Genomic DNA, 22,190 nt, shown 5'->3' on the forward strand with positions numbered 1-22,190 from the left:
TCTGCACTCAGTAAGAGCTCAATAAATATCACTGATTGAGTTTTTATTTTGGTTCTTCAGACAATAAAATGACCCAGAGGAGTGATAGTATCATGTGGCAGCAGTAAATGAGGCCTAGAGACTAATGAGAGACAGGGGACAAACTCAGATCATAGGAATCCCTGCTCCCACTTAGAAGTCAATGAACTCTTTGCAAACTATTTTCCGACCTTCAAGAGTGGGGCCACGTCTTGGTTTGTTTATCCTGGCCTCACTAAATACAGGACATGCTTGAAACATACTGAGAAATACAACTAATAATGAAAGTAATCATGCTAATTCATATTAGGTATTCCAAACTGAAGGTCCAAAATTTAAAGAGTCTGTGCTTCCTTGGCTGCCTTTCAAAATTCCAAGATACTTTAGTTGAACTAACCCCCTCTAGACAGAACTCCCTGTGGACCGAGAAGCTGTCTACCAACTCTGTTATATTATACTTTCCCAAGCGCTTAGTACAGTGCTCTGCACGGAGTAAGCCTTCAGGAAATCTGACTGCTTGATTGATTTTCCTTCTGTCCTTTTCTTCTAAGGAGCTCAAATTACTTCACAAGCATTATATCATCTTCATCACGATATCCTTATACGATCGAAAGAGAGAAAATATTTACTATCTCCATTCTCCAGATGGGAAAATTGAGGCACAGGAAAGGAGGGAACTCTGGGTCAGTGGTAGAGATAGAAGTGGAAACAGTGGAAACTTGATTCCCAGCCCCAGGCTTTATTCATTAGACAATGGCATAAATTTCCACCCCAGCTTTTCAGAACTAAGAGTTGAGCTCATTCAGAAAAACAAAAAAGCCATCCATCCTTCAGGCTGCTAATCCTTTCTCTTATCACTTTAGCAGTCACTCACCACTCAATAAATTATTCTAGGAGTAGTTTCTGGATTGCAGTACTAGTCTCCTGCCATGGCAGGGCTAAAGCTTCTTTCATTCAATCGTATTTATTGAGCGCATACTGCGTGCAAAGCACTGTACTAAGTGCTTAGGAGAGTACAACATCACACCAAACAGATACATCCCCTGCCCAAAACAAGCTCATAGTCTAGAGCTCTGTATTCGGCAGCCTGCGGAGAGCTCAATTTTCTTTGGGAGAACGGCAAAAAGTACTGTAATTTTCCCTGCAAATTATATTCAAATTATCTGGGATATTTCAATTGCCCTAATTTTAAATCCGCATTTAGCCAACTATATTTATTCCCGAACTTCACCAGCACCTGTGGCTCTCAAAACATTTCCAGCATAAATCAGTTCATCCAACATCCCCAGGAGATAAATGAGTAAAACAGTTCTCACTCTCCTGAAGGGAAGCTGAGAAAGGAGAAGAGCAATAATAGCTAGCCCAGGGTACTATAGCTATACCAGAGCCCAGCTGGGACCAGAACGCAGTGAGCTCCTTGAGCACTGCACAGTGTTTAAACCACTGGTCCAGGCTGCCTCATTCAGCCACTTGAGACACTACAAGACAAAACCTACAAGGGAATCAATCAAGTCAGAACATCCAACTGAACAACAAACAACTCTCTTTGGCTGAAAGGAATTTGATTTGTGGGACCCAAATAGCTGCCAGAGGATATTGTTTGGATCGAGAAGGATGAAGCTAGCAATCACCCAACAGAAAGTCATTCTGAAGGGTCTCCACATTTCCACTTCCAGCCAAACAGCTTGTTCTCAGTGGCTGTGCCGTAATCCTAACTCAAGGGACCAATGAATAAACAACATCCTTCATTGTCCCTGACCCCCATACACTGAAAACTCCGGCAGATGTTTCTGTTTTGTAGAAGAGTGAAAAAAGAAGCTAATGGAAGGTATTTGTCTCTCACTTCAAGAAAAGTAAAGTGACTCCATGGCTGGAACCCAGAAAAACATTTCTAATTTTCAGAGAAAAAAATAAAATTTACCTGACTCCAAAAAAGTGTATTCATTCATTAATTCAATCGTATTTATCGAGCACTGTACTAAGCACTTGGAAGAGTATAATATAATGGTAAACTGACACATTCCCTGCCCACAATGAGCTTACAATCTAGAGAGGGTGATAGACATTAACATATATAAATAAATTACAGATATGTAGATGGAGACATAGAGAATAAGATAAGTTGTTTGGATGCAACAACACTTAAATGTACAGGCTTGTAAAGGGACCTGGTGAAAGACCCTACAATATTTCTTGATACAGGAGTGTTAGCTACGATGCCCATCTACTTCACGGGACTATTGTGGAAAAGAATGAATAAAAGTGAGGCTTGTGAAAGCTGAGTTGCTTTGTCTTAGTTCATGCTGAGGCTGAGAGCAAATGACTCATTGCCAAAAGGTTCATTTTGCCAAAACTCAAACTCTTTAGACCCAACCAAAGCATTAACCCAAAGGGACCAGTAACAGGGGAGGAGGAACAGGAATCTGCAACTGTTTTGTAACGCCCTTCTTACCAAGACAATTATGACCGTCGTGAGCCAACATGAAGCCATCGTAACAAGTGCAGCGGTAATTGCCTGGAATGTTGAAACATTCATGAACGCAGCCTCCGTTGAGTTCGTTATCACATTCATCAATGTCTGAAGAATAAAGCAAAAGTCAATATGATTGATGTTATTACTTTTAATATAGACAGGTCACCACTTGATCACAGACACATGAAAAGTATCCATGCTCCACTTATATGATCGCTGTCTTGCAAGCGGATACATTATGCTGAACTTTTTTGACAAAGAACATCAGATCTGCAACACTGTACCACGGTTGTTTCTGATGGCAAATGTTTCAAAAGAAATAAACTATGGCATTGCACAGGATCCTGAAATAAAGCCATCTGATAGGCAGGAGGGGCTCTGAACGTATCTGAATCCTCCTAACCTGCCAACTCTCATAACTCTGAATTCAGATCCTTAGCACAAGTTCTGCCAACTTCTGTTTCAAAGCACCAGTATCCTGGCAGAGTTTAATTTGGTTCATCACTCTTCACTTTCTTCAGCTGAGGGGCAGGCAATATATAATGTATATTCATCACTGGCACCCCTAAAGTTTATGCTGTAAGCTTAAGTACTGAAACATTCCAGTAAAAAAACATCCATTTCTAAATGCATGCAGAATCACTGCTCTTTCTGGATCTAGCCATGAGGCAGCAAGGTTCATGCAATATTCCATTTCTAAAATCTTTCCTAATGAATTAGACTCAAAAACAGCAAAATCCCCTAATGAATCTTTCAAACAAACATCTGACAAAGAAACGACTATTTTTACGAAAATGGCCAGGGAACATGATGCTGAGTAGGTGGTAAAGAAGTGCATCTCACAGCTTCCATCCAAGAAACTTAGGAAATCAGACCAAAGATTCACCAGATTAGAGAGTGGTTAAAATCACTGAGTTCACTGAGTCATTATCTCATTTAAAAAAAAAAATCTCTCTTTCTTTAGAAAGAAGCTTCCCTAGAGAAGCAGCATGGCTCAATGGAAAGAGCGTGGGCTTAGGACTCAGAGGTCATGGGTTCTAATCCCAGCTCTGCCACCTGTCAGCTGTGTGACTTTGAGCAAGCCACTTGACTTCTCTGTGCCTCAGTTACCTCACCTGGAAAATGGGGATTAAGACTATAAGCCTCACGTGGGACAACCTGATTACCCTGTATCTACCCCAGCGCTTAGAACAGTGCTTGGCAGATAGTAAGTGCTTAACAAATACCAATATTATTATTCTAGAGTCTTGAATCCAAACTGACAAATGGATTTGCATTTTTCTGAAACTTCAAAAAAAGAAGTCCTAAACAATCATTATAGGGTAATTATACTAAACTGGTCGTGGCTGCTGCTATAAACTGGTGTAAGAAAAAAAATTTGATTTATAGCCTAACTAAAAAAGAAATGTAATTCCCTCTTCTTCATCATCACCTCCATCATCACTGATATCAACAAACCTTTAATAATAATAATAATGTTGGTATTTGTTAAGCGCTTACTATGTGCAGAGCACTGTTCTAAGCGCTGGGGGAGACACAGGGGAATCAGGTTGTCCCACGTGGGGCTCACAGTCTTAATCCCCATTTTACAGATGAGGAACTGAGGCACAGAGAAGTTAAGTGACTCGCCCACAGTCACACAGCTGACAAGTGGCAGAGCTGGGATTCGAACTCATGAGCCCTGACTCCAAAGCCCGTGCTCTTTCCACTGTGCCTCGCTGAGGGATGATTAAGTGCCTAGTCAGTACATGACACTATATTGGAAAAAGCATACTGAAGTTAACCTAAAAATACCCTGCAAGCAGATATTCTCAACTCCAAAAAAAATTCCTCTATGGAGAGAGTCCAATAGAATTGCTTTAGCTTGAAATATCTGGATAATGGGGCCAAAGTCCAATTTTTGACCTCAATTATCTGGGTACTTGACTGACTAACTCTAGAGTGGGGTGTTCTTCCAAACCACAAAATAGATTTAATTTAATCAAGTCTTTTCTACTTTGAATGCCATTTTGTTGCGCCATATTTGCATGTAGGGAAAGATGATATGAGAGACATAAGAAAAAAGCAAAACGAGCCCCATCAACACTAGAAAAATCATCTGGATATCTTGGCGATTATCCCACCATACTATGCATCTGAAGATTTTATCTGCATAAGGGTCTTTTCAGTGGATATTTATTAAACCTGGAAATGTCCAGATCCTTTTAGCACTCCATTTTCCTGGATTTAGAAATTTCCAAATGCTTTTAGAATAAATGAAATCTTCTTCACAGGCAAAATGCTCTAGATGCAATCTAGATGCTCTTAATAATACTAATAATAAAAATGGTATTTGTTAAGCCAAGCACTATGTGCCAAACACTGTCTAAGCGCTGGGGTGTATACAAGATAATCAGGTTGTCCCACATGGGGCTCACAGTCTTAATCCCCACTTTACAGATAAGGTAACTGAGGCACAGAGAAGTTAAGTGGCTTGCCCAAGGTCACACCGCAGAGAAGTGGCAGAGCCGGGATTAGAACCCACATCCTCTAACCGGGCCACTTTCCACTAAGCTATGCTGCTTCTCTTACGTGATCTTCACGGGAAGATGAGATGTGGTTGAAATCCCAAAGAGGAAGAGAGCAAATGGACTTACCAGAAGGTCTCAAAAAGGTTTACCAGGCAGTCATGAGAGGAATGGTAATTACTGAACGCTTACTGTGTGCAGAAAACTGTACTAAGCACTTGGGAGAATACAGTACAAAAGAGTCTGTAGACATGTTCCTGCCCTACAACGAGTGTACAGTCTAGAAGGAGCTTACAGCCTAGAGAAAAGAGATAAGTGAGAAATTAAGGAATCCAGAAAGACTCTTCTCTCTTTGGATAATGTACAAAGAAGTTTCTTTTTTTCTTCATTCATTGAATCAGATTGTCATCTCGTTTTGGTTGAGAATATCTCCTTGCAGTGTATTTTTAGGGTAACTTCAGTATGACCGGGTGAATGTGAATGTTTTATCAAATGTAGCTTTGCATTGAAAACAGATTCATTCATTCAATCCTATTTATTGAGCACTTACTGGGTGCAGAGCCCTATACTAAGTGCTTGGAAAGAACAATTTGGCAGCAGATAGAGACAATCCCTACCCAACAACGGGATCACAGCCTAGAAGGGGGAGACAGGCAACAAAACAAGTAGACAGGCATCAATAGCATCGAAATAGATAAACAGAATTATAGATATAAACACATCATTAATATAAAATAGAGAAATAAATATGTACAAATATACACAAGTGCTGTGGGGAGGGGAGGGGGTAGAGCAGAGGGAGGGAGTAGGGGCGATGGGGAAGGGAGAAGGAGCAGAGGGAAAGGAAGGGCTCAGTCTGGGAAGGCCTCCTGGAGGAGGTGAGCTCTCAGTAGAGCTTCGAAGAGGGGAAGAGAGTTAGTTTGGTGGATGTGAGGAGGAAGGGCATTCCAGGTCAGTGGTAGGACATGGGCCAGGGGTCGATGGCAGGACAGGTGAGAACGAGGCCCAGTGAGGAGGTTAGCAGCAGAGGAGCGGAGTGTGCGGGCTGGGATGGAGAAAGAGAGAAGGGAGGTGAGGTAGGAGGGGGCCAGCTGATGGAGAGCTTTGAAGCCAAGAGTGAGGAGTTTTTGCTTCATGTAAAGGTTGATAGGCAACCACTGGAGATTTTTGAAAAGGGGAGGGCCATGCCCAGAGCATTTCTGTAGAAAGATAATCTGGGCAGCAGAGTGAAGTATAGACTGAAGTGGTGAGAGACAGGAGGATGGGAGATCAGAAAAGAGGCTGATGCAGTAATCCAGTCAGGATATGATGACAGATTGTACCAGCAAGGTAGCAGTTTGGATAGAGATAAAAGAGAGGATCCTGAAGATGTTGTGAAGGCGAAAAGCAGTCCAGCTAAATACTACACATATTTAAACAGGGCATCTTTAAACTATTTATTATCTTAGCCTTCTGTATACTATATCGAACAGATATAGGCTTTAGATTCAATCGTGACATTTTCTTCCTTTATTGCCCCATGTGTATTTTATCATCATAAAGAGGTGCACTGCAACAGAAGATAATTATAGCCAACGTTGAGCGGAGCAATGCGTAGGCCAGTTTTGGGCAATTCAGCCTTCGCATGAGAATTCAGTTTGAACGTAGCAAGGAGCTGACATGGCCATCACAGGTGTTGCTCACCCGGTTCAGCATAAACCAGGAGTGGGAGAGGCAGAAGCCACGTGGCCCCTGAATCATTCGGTCAATCAGTGGTATTCACTGAGCACTTAATAGCACCATATTAAACACATGGGAGACTATACTACAACAGAGTTGGAAGATAGGACCCCTGCCCACAAGGAGCTTAGAGTCCAGAGAGGTGCTTACACTTTGTGGCCTCTCCTACTTCTTCCCCGGCCCACCAATGCAAGGGAAAAGAAATCCAGTCCCACTGGAAAGGGATGGGCAGAAGGCTAACATGCTGATTGTTAAAACATAAGTAAGTCTGTGACAGTTGAGACCTTGATCAGCCCATCCTGGAGCGGTGAGAAGCCCGAGCGAGGACTATACCCTCCCAGCATTGACGTGCTGTTGTTTTTCTGGCTTTTACAGAATGCCCCTCTTACACGTTTTCCGGGGTGTCTGTCCTTCAAACCTTCCACCTCCTCCCTTTAGAACTCCTCCCTCACAACATCAGATAGACCATAATTCTTCCCACATTCAAACTCCTCCTTAAATCCCACCTCCTCCAACAAACCTTCCCTGATTAGTATCCTTTTTTTCCTACGGTGTTAATTAAGAGCTTACCATGTTTCAGGCACTAGGGCTAGGTAGATACAAGCCAATTAGTCCCATGGTGGGGCTCACAGTCCTAATCCCCATTTTACAAATGAGGGTACGGAGGCACAGGCAAGTGAAGTGACTTGCCCGAGGTCACACAGCAGACAAGTGGTGGATTCGGGATTAGAACCCAGGTCCTTCTGACTCCTAGGCCCGTGCTCTCTCCACTAGGCCACACACCCCCGAGCCATAACAGCTCTTGTAAACTAATTTCCACCCTCCTCAGCACTCATGTATCTATGCATACTTAATTCTTCATTCCTACCACTCAAGTTGTTAACATTTTTGTCTCCCACACTTCCCACCTCCGCCCCCTTCAAGTCCAAGCTCCTCAAAGGCAGGGAATGTTTCACTTGATGATTCTGTACTTTCCAAGTGCCTAGAAAACTACACTACATCAACGGGCTGTTTAATAAGTACTATCCTCCACTTCTTTTATTACGACCCCACTAGATTAAATATAATCAAATGTACTTCTATGATGTTTTGAGAAACAATTTTTTCCCAGTTGATCAAGAGTTCTAGTGCCGAGACCACTAAATGGAATCTGCCTAGCCTGAAAGTGTTCATGCATGTATGCATCTGATTCACCCCCAGGAAGTCGCTTACTCACCCAGGAGAATTTGGCTCAGGACCTCATTAATCTTCACATCTTCCCTACTGTTGGAAAGCTACTTTGTCCCCAAATTTTCAGGGCTGTGAGGGGAGGGCGGAGGGTAGGATGGGGAAACTAAGCCACAATTGCACGAATTAAATACGTGTAAGCATTTTAAAAACAATAAATACTATTACTAATTACTGAGCAGCCCAGGTAGAGCCCCTGTTTTCGCACCCTCGGTGATACATTCCTTATCAAAAAGGACTAGATCCAGTCTGAAAGTATTCCCTACATCTCTCACAGTGCCATACAAACCCAGGCGATGATCTGCCTAGCAGGATCTACCCAGTGTCTGAAAAAACTTATAGTTGTCCTGAAAAAGTGTCATTTCTAAACATAATAAATGGGTGTCAAAAAGGTCCCCATTGAAACTGCCGTGGATGCAGTGGATGCTAATCTTTTCAATTGCCTCATTAATCCTTCGTCATTTCACTAGCACAACCAGAAATAGATCTGTTTTGCTAAAGCATTAGCTAAAAGTGCAGCAGCTGAGTACCAATTTCAGTGCGGCAAGGAGAAAGAGTAATTCACCCCCCATTATTTAAAAATTAATTTAATTGACTAAGCCCACAAATGCCAAAATAGTACAGCACCTGGACCGTAGGAGAAAAAGTCAATAGCTAAAAATATGAACCTGGCCACTGACCCAAATATCAATCCTTTGCCAAATTCATCTTTGTAGACCAAGTAGGCAAGTGAAATGATTGTGGTTGGACTGCTCCAAACAGGATTCTGACAACCAGTAGAGGACTCCAGTGGAAGAGATGTCATAGGCACTGCTCCTCCAAATACAATAGACCACCACTCTCCCCATCTTCAAAGCTTTATTAAGGTCACAACTCCTCTGAGACTTCCCGGATTAAGTCCTCTTATTCCTGGCTCCCTCTCCCTTCAGCATTGTCTATATACTTAGATCTGTGACCTTTGGGCATTCGATATTCACCCCACCCTCAATCCCACAGCACTCGTGTACATATCTATAAATTATGTTATATTTATTTATATTAACATCTATCTCCCCCTCTAGACTGAAAGCTCACTGGGGGGCAGGGAACATGTTTACCAACTCTGTTGTACTGTACTCTTTCAAGGGCTTAGTACAATCCCCTTCACACAGTAAGCATCAATAAATACCACTGATGATTGATGATTCATTCATTCATACATTCAATAGTATTTATTGAGCACTTACAATGTGCAAAGCACTGTACTAAGTGCTTGGAATGTACAATTTGGCAACAGATAGAGACAATTCCTGCCCAATGACGGGCTCACAGTCTAAACAGGGGAGACAGACAGCAGAGCAAAACAGAACAAAACAAAACCAACATTATCAAGGCATGAAATGACCAGAGAATACACCTTCCCCCAGGACAATTCTGAACCTGCTAGATGCTAGGTACCATGGAAAAGGCTGAGACCAGACTGTGCATATGAGTTTGGAATTCTTTGTGTTTATAATTGACAGTATTTTCAATTTACTGATGGAAAGATGCTTTGTACAACTTTAAAGCTTCAAGATTTTTCAGATCGTGCTCTAGCTAGTCTCAGAATAAGTAGCCCAGAGCAAACAGCAAGAGCTGGAAGGGGAAAACACTGACATTAAATTCCTCATTGCAGCAGGTGCAAATCTGATGGTTATTCTACTCTGGCAATTAGGCTTCTCGATTGTAATCACTTGTATGTAAGATCAAAGGAATAATAATAATAAATATTTTGGTTTGTTTTTTCAGGGTGCAGAGATTATCTAGAATGAAGTTATTTTAAAAATAGAATCTAAAAATCTGTGTGTCTTCCTCTGGAGGCAAAGATGTCAATGATAATATTGGTCCCATTCAATAGAGTTTGCTGGACATATCTTTGGTCACAATCACACTCTGTTAAGCATGGCACTTTTATATTAGCCCTGTCACAAACTCGGAATGCGTTAAAGGCAATACAGTCCTTAGGGCAACCAGCCGAGTGGCAGCAGAAGACAGAAAAGTATCTGGAAACCATATCAGGAAAAGTATCAGGAAATCTCTAGGATTTCCCTGAACAGCTTTGCCTTTAAATGACCCAGCTGAGCAAACTATAGTGAGGTCTGATCCAGTTTTAATGCACAATGAAAATGAGTTTTTACCTTCACAGTCCTTTCCTTCCCCTCGGTAGCCTGGTTTGCAGGTGCACCTGTAAGACTTGGGAGTGTTTTGGCAGAAGGCATCGGCATGACAGTCGTCCGTCCTCTCAGCGCACTCATCCAGGTCTGTGAAAGACAGCAGGTTCATCAGGGAATCGAGACGCCTATACGCAAGGGTCACTCTACTCCTCAGTACTCCCATGCTTCCTTTGAGAAAAGGGCTGATCTAGCAATCGATCGGTGATATTTACTGAGCAGTCGCTGTGGGCAGGGCATTGTACTAAGCGCTTGGGAGAGACGGCAGAGTTGGTAGACACGTTCGAAGTAAGGGTTTGGAGGTCTGCATGCGTTTTTTTCAAGTGAAACAGAACTAAGCACTGAGAGAACCATTACATAGAACCCCGATACCTCCCCAGTGAAACTAGACATTGGGGAAAAAAAGGTTTAAAAGAAGTGCCAATTAGGTTTAAGGGAGAGTTTCAAAAGCACTTAAGCCCAGCTGCTAAAAACTTAGGCTTGTTATTAAAAAGGGTGACTTAAGGGTATTCACTGCTCCCGAATCAGGCTGTTGAACAGAAAGTAAAAGCACTTCTGAAAAGCCCAGGCGGCAGACAACTTCCAAGCCCAAAGAGAAAAGAAAACAGAAGAGGGAGGTGGTGGGGGTGGGGAGGAGGCAAGGGAGGGAAAGGTTCCCAGGGCTCCGAGGAAAGCGCATCCATCTCCTGCACCCTCCAGGCTGCTGTTGGAAGGCCCTGTCATCACCTGGAGGGGGTGGGACTAGCCCCCCAGCCCTCGTGGACCGAGGCCGGAGGGAATAATAATAATAATGATGGTATTTGTATTTGTTAAGCACTGTTCTAAGCGCTGGGGTCATACAAGGTGATCAGGATGTCCCACGTGGGGCTCACAGTCTTAATCCCCATTTTACAGATGAAGTAACTGAGGCCCCAGAGAACAATAATAATAATAATGTTGGTATTTGTTAAGCGCTTACTATGTGCAGAGCACTGTTCTAAGCGCTGGGGTAGATTCAGGGTAATCAGGTTGTCCCACGTGAGGCTCATAGTTAATCCCCATTTTATAGATGAGGTTACTGAGGCACAGAGAAGTGACTTGCCCACAGCCACACAGATGACAAGTGGCAGAGCCGGCAATCGAACCCATGACCTCTGACTCCCAAGCCCGGGCTCTTTCCACTGAGCCACGCTGAAGTGAAATGACTTGCCCAAGGTCACCCAGCTGATAAGGGAAGGCCATCTAGACCCGGGAGGGGGCCACCACCTGCTAGGCAGGGGCTTCGGGAAGCAGCGCGGAGAAGTAGGTCCAGCCCGGACCCCGGAGTCAGAAGGTCATGGGTTCTAATCCCGACTCCGCCACTCGTCTTCTGTGTGACCTTGGGCAAGTCACTTCACTTCTCCGGCCTCATCCGTAAAACGGGGATCGAGACTGTGAGCCCCCCCGGGGGACAAGGATTGCACGCCACCTGATTTGCTCGTACCCACCCAGCGCTTGGCACATAGTAAGTGCTTAGCAAATGCCAGAATTATTATTATTTTCACACCCACTCCACAGGTAAACCAAACCCCCCCCCCCCCCGCAGGAGTCGGGCTGCGACAAGCCCGGAGGGCAGAGGGAACATGCCCGCTGGTCCTGCTGGGTCATTGCGCTCTCCCGAGCGTTTAGTACAGCGCTCTGCACCAAGTCGGCGCTCGACCGTTCGCGGATCGGTGGATTGCGAGGGTCGGGGAGAGAGGCGGGGTTTTCCAGCCAGGGGCTCCGGTCCCGAGGGGGCTCGGCCGGCAACCCACCCGCCTGACATGCCGGGACGGTCCTTGACTCTGAGCTGGGGGTCGCATCTCCTCTGCCCACCCGTCCTACGAGCAGAAGAGGACAAATAAATTCGGTGACAGGTTGGAAGCGCTCGACGAACACGACTAGCGTCGTTCATTCCTTCATTCGGTCGTATTTGTTGAGCGCTTACGGTTTACTCTTCCAATCCCGGCTCCGCCACTTATCAGCTGGGTGACTTTGGACAAGTCACTTCACTTCTCTGTGCCTCAGGGACCTCATCTGGAAAATGCGAATTCAGACTGTCAGCCCCACGTGGGACAACCTGATTATCTTGTATCTATCCCAGCGCTGAGAACAGTGCTCGGCGCATAGTAAGCGTTTAACAAATACCATCAGCGTTATTATTGCTGTGTGCAGAGCACTGTACTAAGCGCTTGGAAAGTACCACACTGCAATAAAGAGAGGCGATCCTTGGCCACAACGGGCTCACAGTCTAGAGGGGGGCGAGGCGGACATCAATACAACAGGCGTCAATATGAATAAATAGAATTAGAGATCTATACATATATACGAAGTGCTTTGGGGCGGCGGGGCGGGCAAAGGGAGCGGGTCGAAGTGACGCGGGAGGGAGGGGAAGCTGGGGGGGGCCCTTAGTCTGGGAAGGCCTCTTGGAGGAGGTGAGCCTTCAGGAGGGCTTGGAAGGGGGCAAGAGGGAGAAGAAAGTCCTGCGGTCCTCTGGCAGGGCCCGCGGGGAGGAGGAGGAGGAGGAGGAAGGAAGGAAAGGAGGAAGAAGGAAGAGGAAGGAAATGAGGAGGAGGAGGAGGAAGGAAAGAAGGAGGAGGAGGAAAGAAAGGAGAAGAAAGGAGGAGGAGGAAGAAGAAGGAAAGGAGGAGGAAGCGGAGGTGAAGGAAAGGAGAAGGAGGAGGAAGGAGAGGAGGAAGAGGAGGTGGAGGAAGAGGAGGAGGAAGAGGAGAAGGAGGAAAGAAAGGACAGGAGAGGAGAAGGAGGAGGAGGAAGAGGAGGAAGAGGAGGAGAAGAAAGGAAAGGAGAAGGAGGAGGAAGGAGAGGAGGGAGAGGAGGTGGAGGAAGGGGAGGATGAAGAGGAGGAAGGAAAGGAGAGGAAAAGAGGAGGAGGAAGAGGAGAAGGAGGAAGGAAAGGAAGAGAAGAGAAGGAGGAGGAGGAAGAAGGAAAGGAGGAGGAGGAAGGAAAGGAGGAGGTGGGGTTCGGCCGGCCGGGCTGAGGGCAGCAGGGGGAGAGGCTTCTCCCCGTGCCCGGGCGGACCGTCCCTTCTTCGCCCCCGCTCCGCCCCTCCGCCCCTCCTCCGCCGCGGGCCGGTCGTGGGCCGCTCCCCGGGCTCCCCGGGCTCCCCGGGCTCCCCGGGGTCGGTGGTGGCGGCGGCCCGGGCCGGCCGGGGCCACTCACCCGTCGGCGCTCCGGCGGAGCGGCCCAGCGCCGCCGTCCCCACCAACAGCACCAACAGGACCGGCAGCGGCGGCTGCTGGGGAGAGCGGCCCCGGCCCCCCATGGATGGCGCTCCGGCGGGCTGCGGGAGGAGCTGTGTGCCGCCGCCTGCCCCGCCGCCGCGCTCTCACACCCCCGGTCCCTCCTGCTCCTCCTCCTCCTCCTCCTCCTCCTCCTCCTCCTCCTCCTCCTGCCCGCCCCCCGGGCCCCGGGGCTGAGGGGCCAACGACAGCCGCCCCGCCCCACCCACCGCCACGGGCCCAGCGGGGGCTGCCGAGGGCGGAGGGCAGCCATCGTCCCGTCCGCCACCCCGGACTGGAGGCCCGAGGGGAGGGCAGGGATGGCCCCGTCCGCCTCGGGAGCCGGAGACAAGAGTTGAGCGGAGGCCACTAATCGACATGCATGCACTCAGTCGTATTTATTGAGCCCTGCCTGTGTGCAGACCACTGGACCGAGCGCTTGGAAGGGACGGTTCGGACCGTTCCTGCCCAGGGAGGGGCTCACGGTCTAATCGGGGGAGACAGGAGGAGAAAAAGAAGACGACATCATCGCGATAATCGTCCCGTCGGCCACCCCGCCGGCCTCGGGGGCTGAGGGATGAAGGGAGGGCAGGGATGGTCCTGACGGCCACCCCGCCGGCATCAGGAGTCGGGGCTGAGGGGTCGAAGGGCTGAGGGGAGGCCAACGGACGTCTCGTCAGCCGCCCCCTCGGCCTCGGGAGCGGGGGCTGAGGGGTCGAAGGGCTGAGGGGAGGGCAGGGATGGTCCTGTCGGCCACCCCGCCGGCCTCGGGGGCTGAGGGATGAAGGGAGGGCAGGGATGGTCCTGTCGGCCACCCCGCCGGCCTGAGGGGCCGGGGCTGAGGGGCCGAGGGCTGAGGGGAGGCCGACGAGGGGCCTGTCGGCCACCCCGCCAACCCCAGGGGCCCGAGGGCCGGGCACAACTAGGCCCGTCAGCCACCTTGGGATCGGGGAGTCGGGGCTGAGGGAAGGGCAACGAGGGTCCCGTCGGCCACCCCGACAACCCCAAGGGGACGAGACCCCAAGGGGACGAGGCCGAGGGCCGGGCAGGTCTAGTCTTGTCAGCCACCTTGGAGGGCTCAGTCGGGGCTGAGGGGAGGGCAACCAGGGTCCTGTCAGCCACCCCGCCAACGTCAGGGGGACGAGGACGAGGGCCGGGAAGGGCTGGTCCCGTCAGCCACCTTGGGCTCAGGGAGTCGGGGCTGAGGGGAGGGCAACGAGGGTCCTGTCGGCCACCCCGACAACCCCAGGGAGACAAGGACGAGGGCCGGGCAGGGCTGGTCCCGTCAGCCACCGTGGAGGGCTCAGTGGGGGCTGAGGGGAGGGCAACCAGGGTCCTGTCAGCCACCTTGGAGGGCTCAGTCGGGGCTGAGGGGAGGGCAACCAGGGTCCTGTCAGCCACCTTGGAGGGCTCAGTCGGGGCTGAGGGGAGGGCTAAGAGGGTCCTGTCGGCCACCCCGACAACCCCAGGGGGACGAGGGCCGGGCACAACTAGCCCCGTCAGCCACCTTGGGATCGGGGAGTCGGGGCTGCGGGAAGGGCAACGATGGTTCTGTCGGCCACCTCGCCAACCCCAGGGGGCCGAGGACGGGCCGGCCAGGGCTAGTCCCGTCAGCCGCCTTGGCGGGCTCGGGGTTGAGGGGCTGAGGGGAGGGCAACCAGGGTCCTGTCAGCCACCTTGGAGGGCTCAGTCGGGGGGTTGAGGGGCTGAGGGGAGGGCAACGAGGGTCCTGTCCGCCACCCCGACAACCCCAGGGGCCCGAGGGCCGGGCAGGGCTCAGTCGGGGCTGAGGGGAGGGCAACCAGGGTCCTGTCAGCCACCTTGGAGGGCTCAGTCGGGGCTGAGGGAAGGGCAACGAGGGTGCCGTCGGCCACCCCGCCCGCCTCAGGCAGCCCGGCGGGCTGCGGGACCGAGGGCCTCTTCTAGACTGGGAGCCCCTTGGTGGGTAGGGATCGCCTCTGTGGCCGAATCGTACTTTCCGAGCGCTTAGTCCAGTGCTCTGCACCCCGTAAGCGCGCAATAAATAGGACTGAATGAACGAGTGAAGGGCGGGCGGTGGAGACGCCGGCAGTCAACCTGAGCCTCCAGCCTGCTCCCGCGCACGGCCCAATAATAATAATAATGTTGGTATTTGTTAAGCGCCTACTCTGTGCAGAGCACTGTTCTAAGCGCTGGGGGAGATACAGGGTCATCAGATTGTCCCCCGTGAGGCTCGCAGTTAATCCCCACTTTACAGATGAGGTCACTGAGGCGCTCAGAGAAGTGAAGTGACTTGCCCACAGTCACACAGCTGATGTGGCAGAGCCGGAATTCGAACCCATGACCTCTGACTCCCCAGCCCGGGCTCTTTCCACTGACCATGCTGTTTCTCTTTAATGATGGCATTTATTAAGCGCTTACTATGTGCAAAGCACTATTCTAAGCGCTGGGGAGGATACAAGGTGATCAGGTTGTCCTACGTCTCAGTCTTAATCCCCATTTTACAGATGGGGTAACTGAGGCACAGATAAGTTCACAGATAAGTTAAATGATTTGCCCAAAGTCACACAGCTGAGAAGTGGCTGAGCCGGGATTTGAACACCCCAGCGAGCCGCCAGTTTCCCCTTTCAAATGACAGTTCGCCCCTCCTTTCGACCGTCTTCCACCACCCTCGCCCGCAGTTCTTCCCAAGGTCAAGATTCGATGCCCCCATCTTAGCCAAAAGGATGAACTTCTACAAGGATGAGCCCCCAAATCCTCCTGCAAAAGCCCCCTCTAAATTGTGAGCTCCTTGTGGGCAGGGATTGTCACTCTTTATTGCTGCATTGTACTTTCCCAAGCGCTTAGTACAGTGCTCTGCACACAGTAAATGCTCAATAAATGCCATCGAATGAATGAATGAATCATTTTAGTGCCTCCACCTACTTGACGAAGGAGTGACCCGACCCGCTCCCCCTTCCCTCACCCTCTGTCCAAACTCACATTTTAGATGATTTTATTTCCAGAGTACGGGAGAGGGCCAGGCATGGACACTTACTGATAACGGGGACAAGAACACATCACAAGTTAAATAAAAAGACACTCCTTCCCCCAAAATAGCATCTTCCTAGTTTCCCCACCAAAGGCCCCAGTTGCCTCCTCTTCTCCAGCCCTGGGGGTTCAACAGACATGTCTAATTCATTCATTTATTCATTCAGTCATATTTATTGAGCACTTACTGTGTGCAGAGTACTACACTAAGCACTTGGAAGAGTACGGTATAACAATGAACAGTCACATTCCTTGCCCAGAACCAAGCTGACTCTTCCCGTCCCCCATCACTTCACTTTCAGACACCCACCCCCATTTTCATCCTCTCCTGTCCCTACACACTTCGCCAAGCAGCTACCTCTCCTGTCTTCACATACCAAGTTCATGTGAAACCCAATCCACACCACTGATGAACATTTCCCAGAAAACAGTTCCCAAATATTAACAAATAACATACATCCCGATATATGCACATTTTCACATGTCAACCCCCGAGCCATGCCACTCTCAGCCCTAATAAACCCAACATACATGCCTACCCTGCTTTCCTTCCTTTCTCATTTCACCTACACCCATATTATGAAACCCTTTAGGAAGCTAATGTGAGAAAGCTATGCTTTTTTTTTTGGCAAAAGGAGCTTGTATTTTGTTCTTTTTTTGACCTTTTTATTCCTAGTGAAGGCAGACAGGTTGCATCCCTTCTCACTCCCCCTCTCTCCTCAGCAGCCTTTGTTTTGTTCTGAGAGAAATACCAGGCTATTTCTATTTGTAAGGATGGTTTATACACATTTGTAAATCTTCGCTTAGCGAAACTTTCCCTCTGTCTTTGTCTTTGTTTCCTTAATGGTAGCCATAAATTACCGCCTTCCTTTCTCACTGGAACATCAAGCTTCATTGCTTTTGAAACGATCAAAGTTATTTTCTTTTAAAATCCAACCAGAAACAACCTATTGTGCAGCGTAGACCTTTTTAGCTGCAGTCAAACCATATAAATGCATAAAGCTACCCATTAAACTCTCAAGGCAGCCTCCAGTTGGCTCTCTTGCCAGGGAAAGATATAAAAAAATCAAATAAATAAAGAAAAATATTTTTCTTTCCCTTCAGTTACCCAAGTTTTAGCTATAATGGTAAGCCCACAACTTTTCGAGTGCTTTTTTTTTTTTTTTGGTGAGACATCAACTTGGCCAAGGTTCTTCGTTGGTGCAAACTTCTTTAGGGTATGTGACCCGAGAAAATCATCTCCAAATCCCATTTTCTATCAGCAGGCTCCACAGAGTCTCTTTTTAGGTCAGTTTTCCTTCAGCCCAGTGGACAGCACTTTGTTGTTCCAGGTAGAAGCCATGAGGTTTGTGTCCGTGGTGCTTTGAATTTAAATTGATTCAATATTCAAATAACAGTGAGATGCTGGCCTGCCAATGGGCAAATATGCTGCCCATCCCAGTGTCCAAAGCAAACTCCTAAGAAGCCACATGCCTCTGTAATTTGGCCACCTGCTCAAATGTGCAGTTTTTCTATTAGTCTCACTAGATAAATGCTACCTCCTAGAAAATGATGTGCCTGTAACTGGTGTCAAATGACCAAATTCAACTCACCCAACCATTTGACAGCTTTAATGACTATTATCAAAACTCACAGAACATCGATGGGTTAAGCTCTGTGAGAAAGAACTTTAGCTCTGTCGTATGATATATCCTGCACAAATTTCACTCCAACAATTTTGAAGGGTAAGTTCTGCCAACCTGGGGATAACTATCCGCTGGGTAACCAAGGTTTTGTCTAACGAAACTTCCGAGCCCTGACGTACGTCCTCACTACACGAGGTAATCTGAACAGCAGTTCTGAAAAAATAAGAGCCAGAGTAGGTATCGTCCTTGATTTAAGAACGACCATAGCCGTTATTTCATTCGTTCATCCATCCAGTCACTCGTATTTATTGAGCACTTCCTGTGCGTGTTGCAATCTGGCGTGGTTTTCAGTCTAATGAAAAGGGAGATTAGAAATGATAGTGATCATTTTTGCTGCAGTTTGGCATTTTCGACTGTGAGAACACCAGATAGTCTGCTGAGGCCAGATAGCAGATCGGCGGCATAGCTTCCTTTCGTAACTCTTCCAATTGACCTAGGTCTACCTATAGTTTACCGCTGTTGTCCAGGGGGGCTATCTCCATCTATCAATCAGATCGATGTGGTGATGTCAGGGTTCCTGGAGAAGGTTTGGTGGCGGGACTAGGGAGTGTCTCCCTAACAGCTAGTAGCCTCTACGAAGCTCAAACACTGAGAGTGTAAACTAGGAGCTAGGCATCAGGTCTGCCTCATGTAGAATCGTGGTTAGAAAAGTGGGTTAGTGGAAAGAGCTTAGAACTGGGAATCTGGAGACCTGGGTTCTAATTCTAGCTCTGTCATTGGGTTACTGTGTGACCTGGGGCTAGTCACTTACCCGACATTGGCTCTCCCCACCTTCAAAGCCTTATTGAAGGCACATCTCCTCCAAGAGGCCTTTCCTGGCTAAGCCTTTCTTTCCTCTTCCCCCACTCCTTTCCACGAAACCTTGATTTGCTCCCTTCATTCATCCCCCCAACCTGTCCCTCAGCACTTATATACAGATCTATAATTTTATTTATTTATTAAATTAATGTCTGTCTTCCCCTCTAAGCTCACTATGGGCAGGGAATAGGTCTGTTGTTTTTTTACCCTGTCCTCTCCCAAGAGCTTAATGCAGTGCTCTGCACACAGTAAGTGCTCAGTAAATACAATTGACCTACTGACTTAACCTCTCTACAAAACATCATCTGAAAAATGGGGATAAAATACCTGCTATCCTTAGATAAAATACCTGCTATCGTTATTTCTTAAACTGTAAGTCCCGGGTGATATAGGGACAGTACCCAATGTAATTGCCTAACTGATCTGACGTCACAGTGCTTGGCAAAGTATAAGTGTTGAATAAATACCATGCTAAAATCGAATTGTCCCCTGCAAAATTCAGTTAGGAAATACAATGTACTTATCATAGGCATTATATCAGAGTTTTTCCTAATCAGCATTCTGAAGGACAATCATACGGAGAGGAGTATGGTCAAAAATATCTTATCTCACCCAGCCAGGGCTGTACCTAAAGGACCCAGCAATTTGGCAGGGGAAGGAGGAGGGATTAAATCCTCTTTTCCCTGACTCCCTCTCCCATCTGTATCCTCAGTCCACTTGAATCTGCACCCTTTGCATAGTTGGTATTCATCCCCACCCTCAGTCCCACAACATTTATGTACATATTTATAATTTATTTATTTATGTTAATGTCTGTCTCACCGTCTAGACTGTAAGCTCTTTGTGGGGATGGAACTTGTCCAGGCTCATTAGTTGTATCTACCCCAGGGCTTAGTACAGTGCCTGGCACGCAATAAGTACTTAACAGATACTATAAATTTTTTAAAGTTGCTATTTTCCTGATAACAGAGTCTTGTTACACATCTCCAGAATCAAAAAGGGAGCAAAAAAAATATTGCTATAACGATAGCAAAGCTGTTGTCTGAAAACTGTGAGTAAGGAATGTGCAATCCCATAAATGAAAATCTTTTAGTCATTAAACTCATTATCTTTGATTACTGAAATTAGGGATGTTCAAGTCCTACTAAATTATCCAGTTTATTCCTGCCTATTAATAAGATGAAAAGATATGATCTGTTACTCCTTGAAACTTTTCATTGATCCATTTTGCAATTTTCTTGCAAGTAATCTGTGAAACCTTGCCATATTTTAATTGATCAAAATTAAAGCTGAACAACTGATTTTTTCCTTCTTAAAAAAAAAACCCCTTAAAAACTGTACTGTCCAGGTAGTTTTCTAATTGAAAGCAAACCTCAGAAAAACTAGTTCCTAAGCCCTATCCTATATTCCCTTGAGAAAGAAATGACAACTGTTACCTTGGCATAGCTAGGAACATCCTTTCCTTCCTTTGCTTTGTTTCCAGGCTCTGCCAGCAGAAGCAGTACTTGCCCCAGCTCGTTGTGATGAATATCGTATAAGTTCATCGTAATAGCAAAATTGTAATCATTCACAAGGATAGGTTTTGTCCAGATTCCAGCAGGGTGTGACGCTAATAAGTGATGGGAGAAGCTACTGTGGGGTTCCAGGAAAATTGGAGCAATAGCCAAATGACAACCATCCCTGCTTGCTGCCCTTCTGTGCCCGATCTATCCCTGTGGTCATTTAGCTGACACCAGTTGAACTGTCAGACAAAAGAAATTGTCGGGTGGAAATATTCTGAAAAGTCACTACTATTCTAGACTCTAAGCTCATAACAGGCAGGAAACTTGTCTGTTAACTCTGTTGTGATTATGGTACAATAAAAATGATTATGGTACTTGCAAATCGCTTACTATGTGCCTAACACTGTTCTAAGCACTGGGGTTACATACAGGTCCATCAGGTTGGACACAATCCTTGTCCCACATGGGCTCACAGAAGCAACATGGCCTAGTGTCAAGAGCACGGGTTTGGGAATCAGAGGATGTGAGTTCTAATCCCTGTTCCACCATTTGTCTGCTGTATGACCTTGGGCAAGTACTTCTCTGTGCTCAGTTACCTCATCTGTAAAATGGGGTTTAAGTCTGTGAGCCCCACATGGTACAACCTTAGAACAGTGCTTGGCACAAAGCATGGCTTAATGGATAAGCCATGGGAGGCAGGAGGTCGTGGGTTCTAATCCTAACTCTGCCACTTGTCTATTATATGACCCTAGGCAAGTCACTTAAATTCTCTGGGCCTCAGTTCCCTCATTTGCCAAATGGGGATTGAGACTGTCAGCCCCACCTGATTTGCTGGTATCCACCCCAGCACTTAGTACAGTGCCTGGCACATAGTAAGCACTTAACAAATACCATAATTATTATTATTATTTAATCCCTGTTTTAGTCTCCCAAGTGCTTAATACAGTGTTCTGCACATAGTAAGTGCTCAGTAAATACCATTGATTGGTTGATTATTAATGATAGTATTTGTTAACGCTTACTATGTGTGAAGCATTGTTACTAAAGACACAAATTTCTGCAATTATGTGTGATTATAGCCGGCTTGTCTCATTTTATTTCTAAAGAAAGAAATGAACATATTCCGGTTCCAGGTGACAGAGATTTAACTGCAGCTACCTGTAGCAAAGCAAACCCAAGTACTTGGAGAAAAATTCCCCCAGCCCGAAGTGGACAAAAAAGGGAAGCTCATAGGATAATATATGTCATTATTGTGACCTTAGGAATTCAAAGCCAGAGAGTTCCAGAGTCCGATCCTTATTTACAGATAATAGAGACAGCAAGTCCAAAAGCATCCAGGACATAACAGCCTCCGGAGCCTTAAATGGCTTGACTTCAATACAAAGAGAGAGTGGGAAAATTGATGCTTAAGTCTTAGTGAAATTATCATTATTGATGTAGACATTAATGGACATTAGTAATGCACTAGTTATGATCAGACTAGATACTGAATGTATCAGTTTATAGTCACATTGTACTCTTGCAAGCACTTAGTTCAGTGTTCTGCACACAGTAAGCACTCGATAAATACCATTGAATGAATGAATGCTCTTTTTCTTTTAAATGGTATTTGGTAAGCGCTTACTATGAGACAGACACTGTACAAAACGCTGGGTAGATAAAATTTAATGAGGTTGGACACAGTCCATGTCCCACATGGGGCTCACAGTCTTAATCCCCGTTTTACAGATGAGGTAATTGGGATGTGGAGAAGTGAAGTTACATGCCTAAGGTCACACGGCAGGCAAGTGGAGGAGCCAGATTAAGAACCCAGGTCCCTCTGACTT

General features: G+C 47.0%; 1 protein-coding gene across 2 annotated transcripts in view; it reads right to left on the reverse strand.

Moving 5' to 3' along the window:
* SCUBE2 (signal peptide, CUB domain and EGF like domain containing 2) overlaps positions 1-13,427 on the reverse strand; it is a 70,801-nt gene extending 57,374 nt beyond the window's left edge. For both annotated transcript variants that reach the window (XM_029061487.2, XM_029061486.2), the window contains exons 1-3: positions 13,312-13,427; positions 10,101-10,223; positions 2,471-2,596 (exon numbers count right to left, since the gene is read on the reverse strand). In XM_029061487.2, coding sequence (XP_028917320.1) covers positions 2,471-2,596; positions 10,101-10,223; positions 13,312-13,414 — 352 coding nt within the window. In that variant the 5' untranslated portion in view covers positions 13,415-13,427. The remainder of the gene's footprint in view (positions 1-2,470; positions 2,597-10,100; positions 10,224-13,311) is intronic.
* Between the last annotated feature and the right edge of the window lie 8,763 nt (positions 13,428-22,190).

This window comes from Ornithorhynchus anatinus, chromosome 3, assembly GCF_004115215.2.
Source record: "Ornithorhynchus anatinus isolate Pmale09 chromosome 3, mOrnAna1.pri.v4, whole genome shotgun sequence".
Lineage (NCBI taxonomy): Eukaryota > Metazoa > Chordata > Mammalia > Monotremata > Ornithorhynchidae > Ornithorhynchus > Ornithorhynchus anatinus.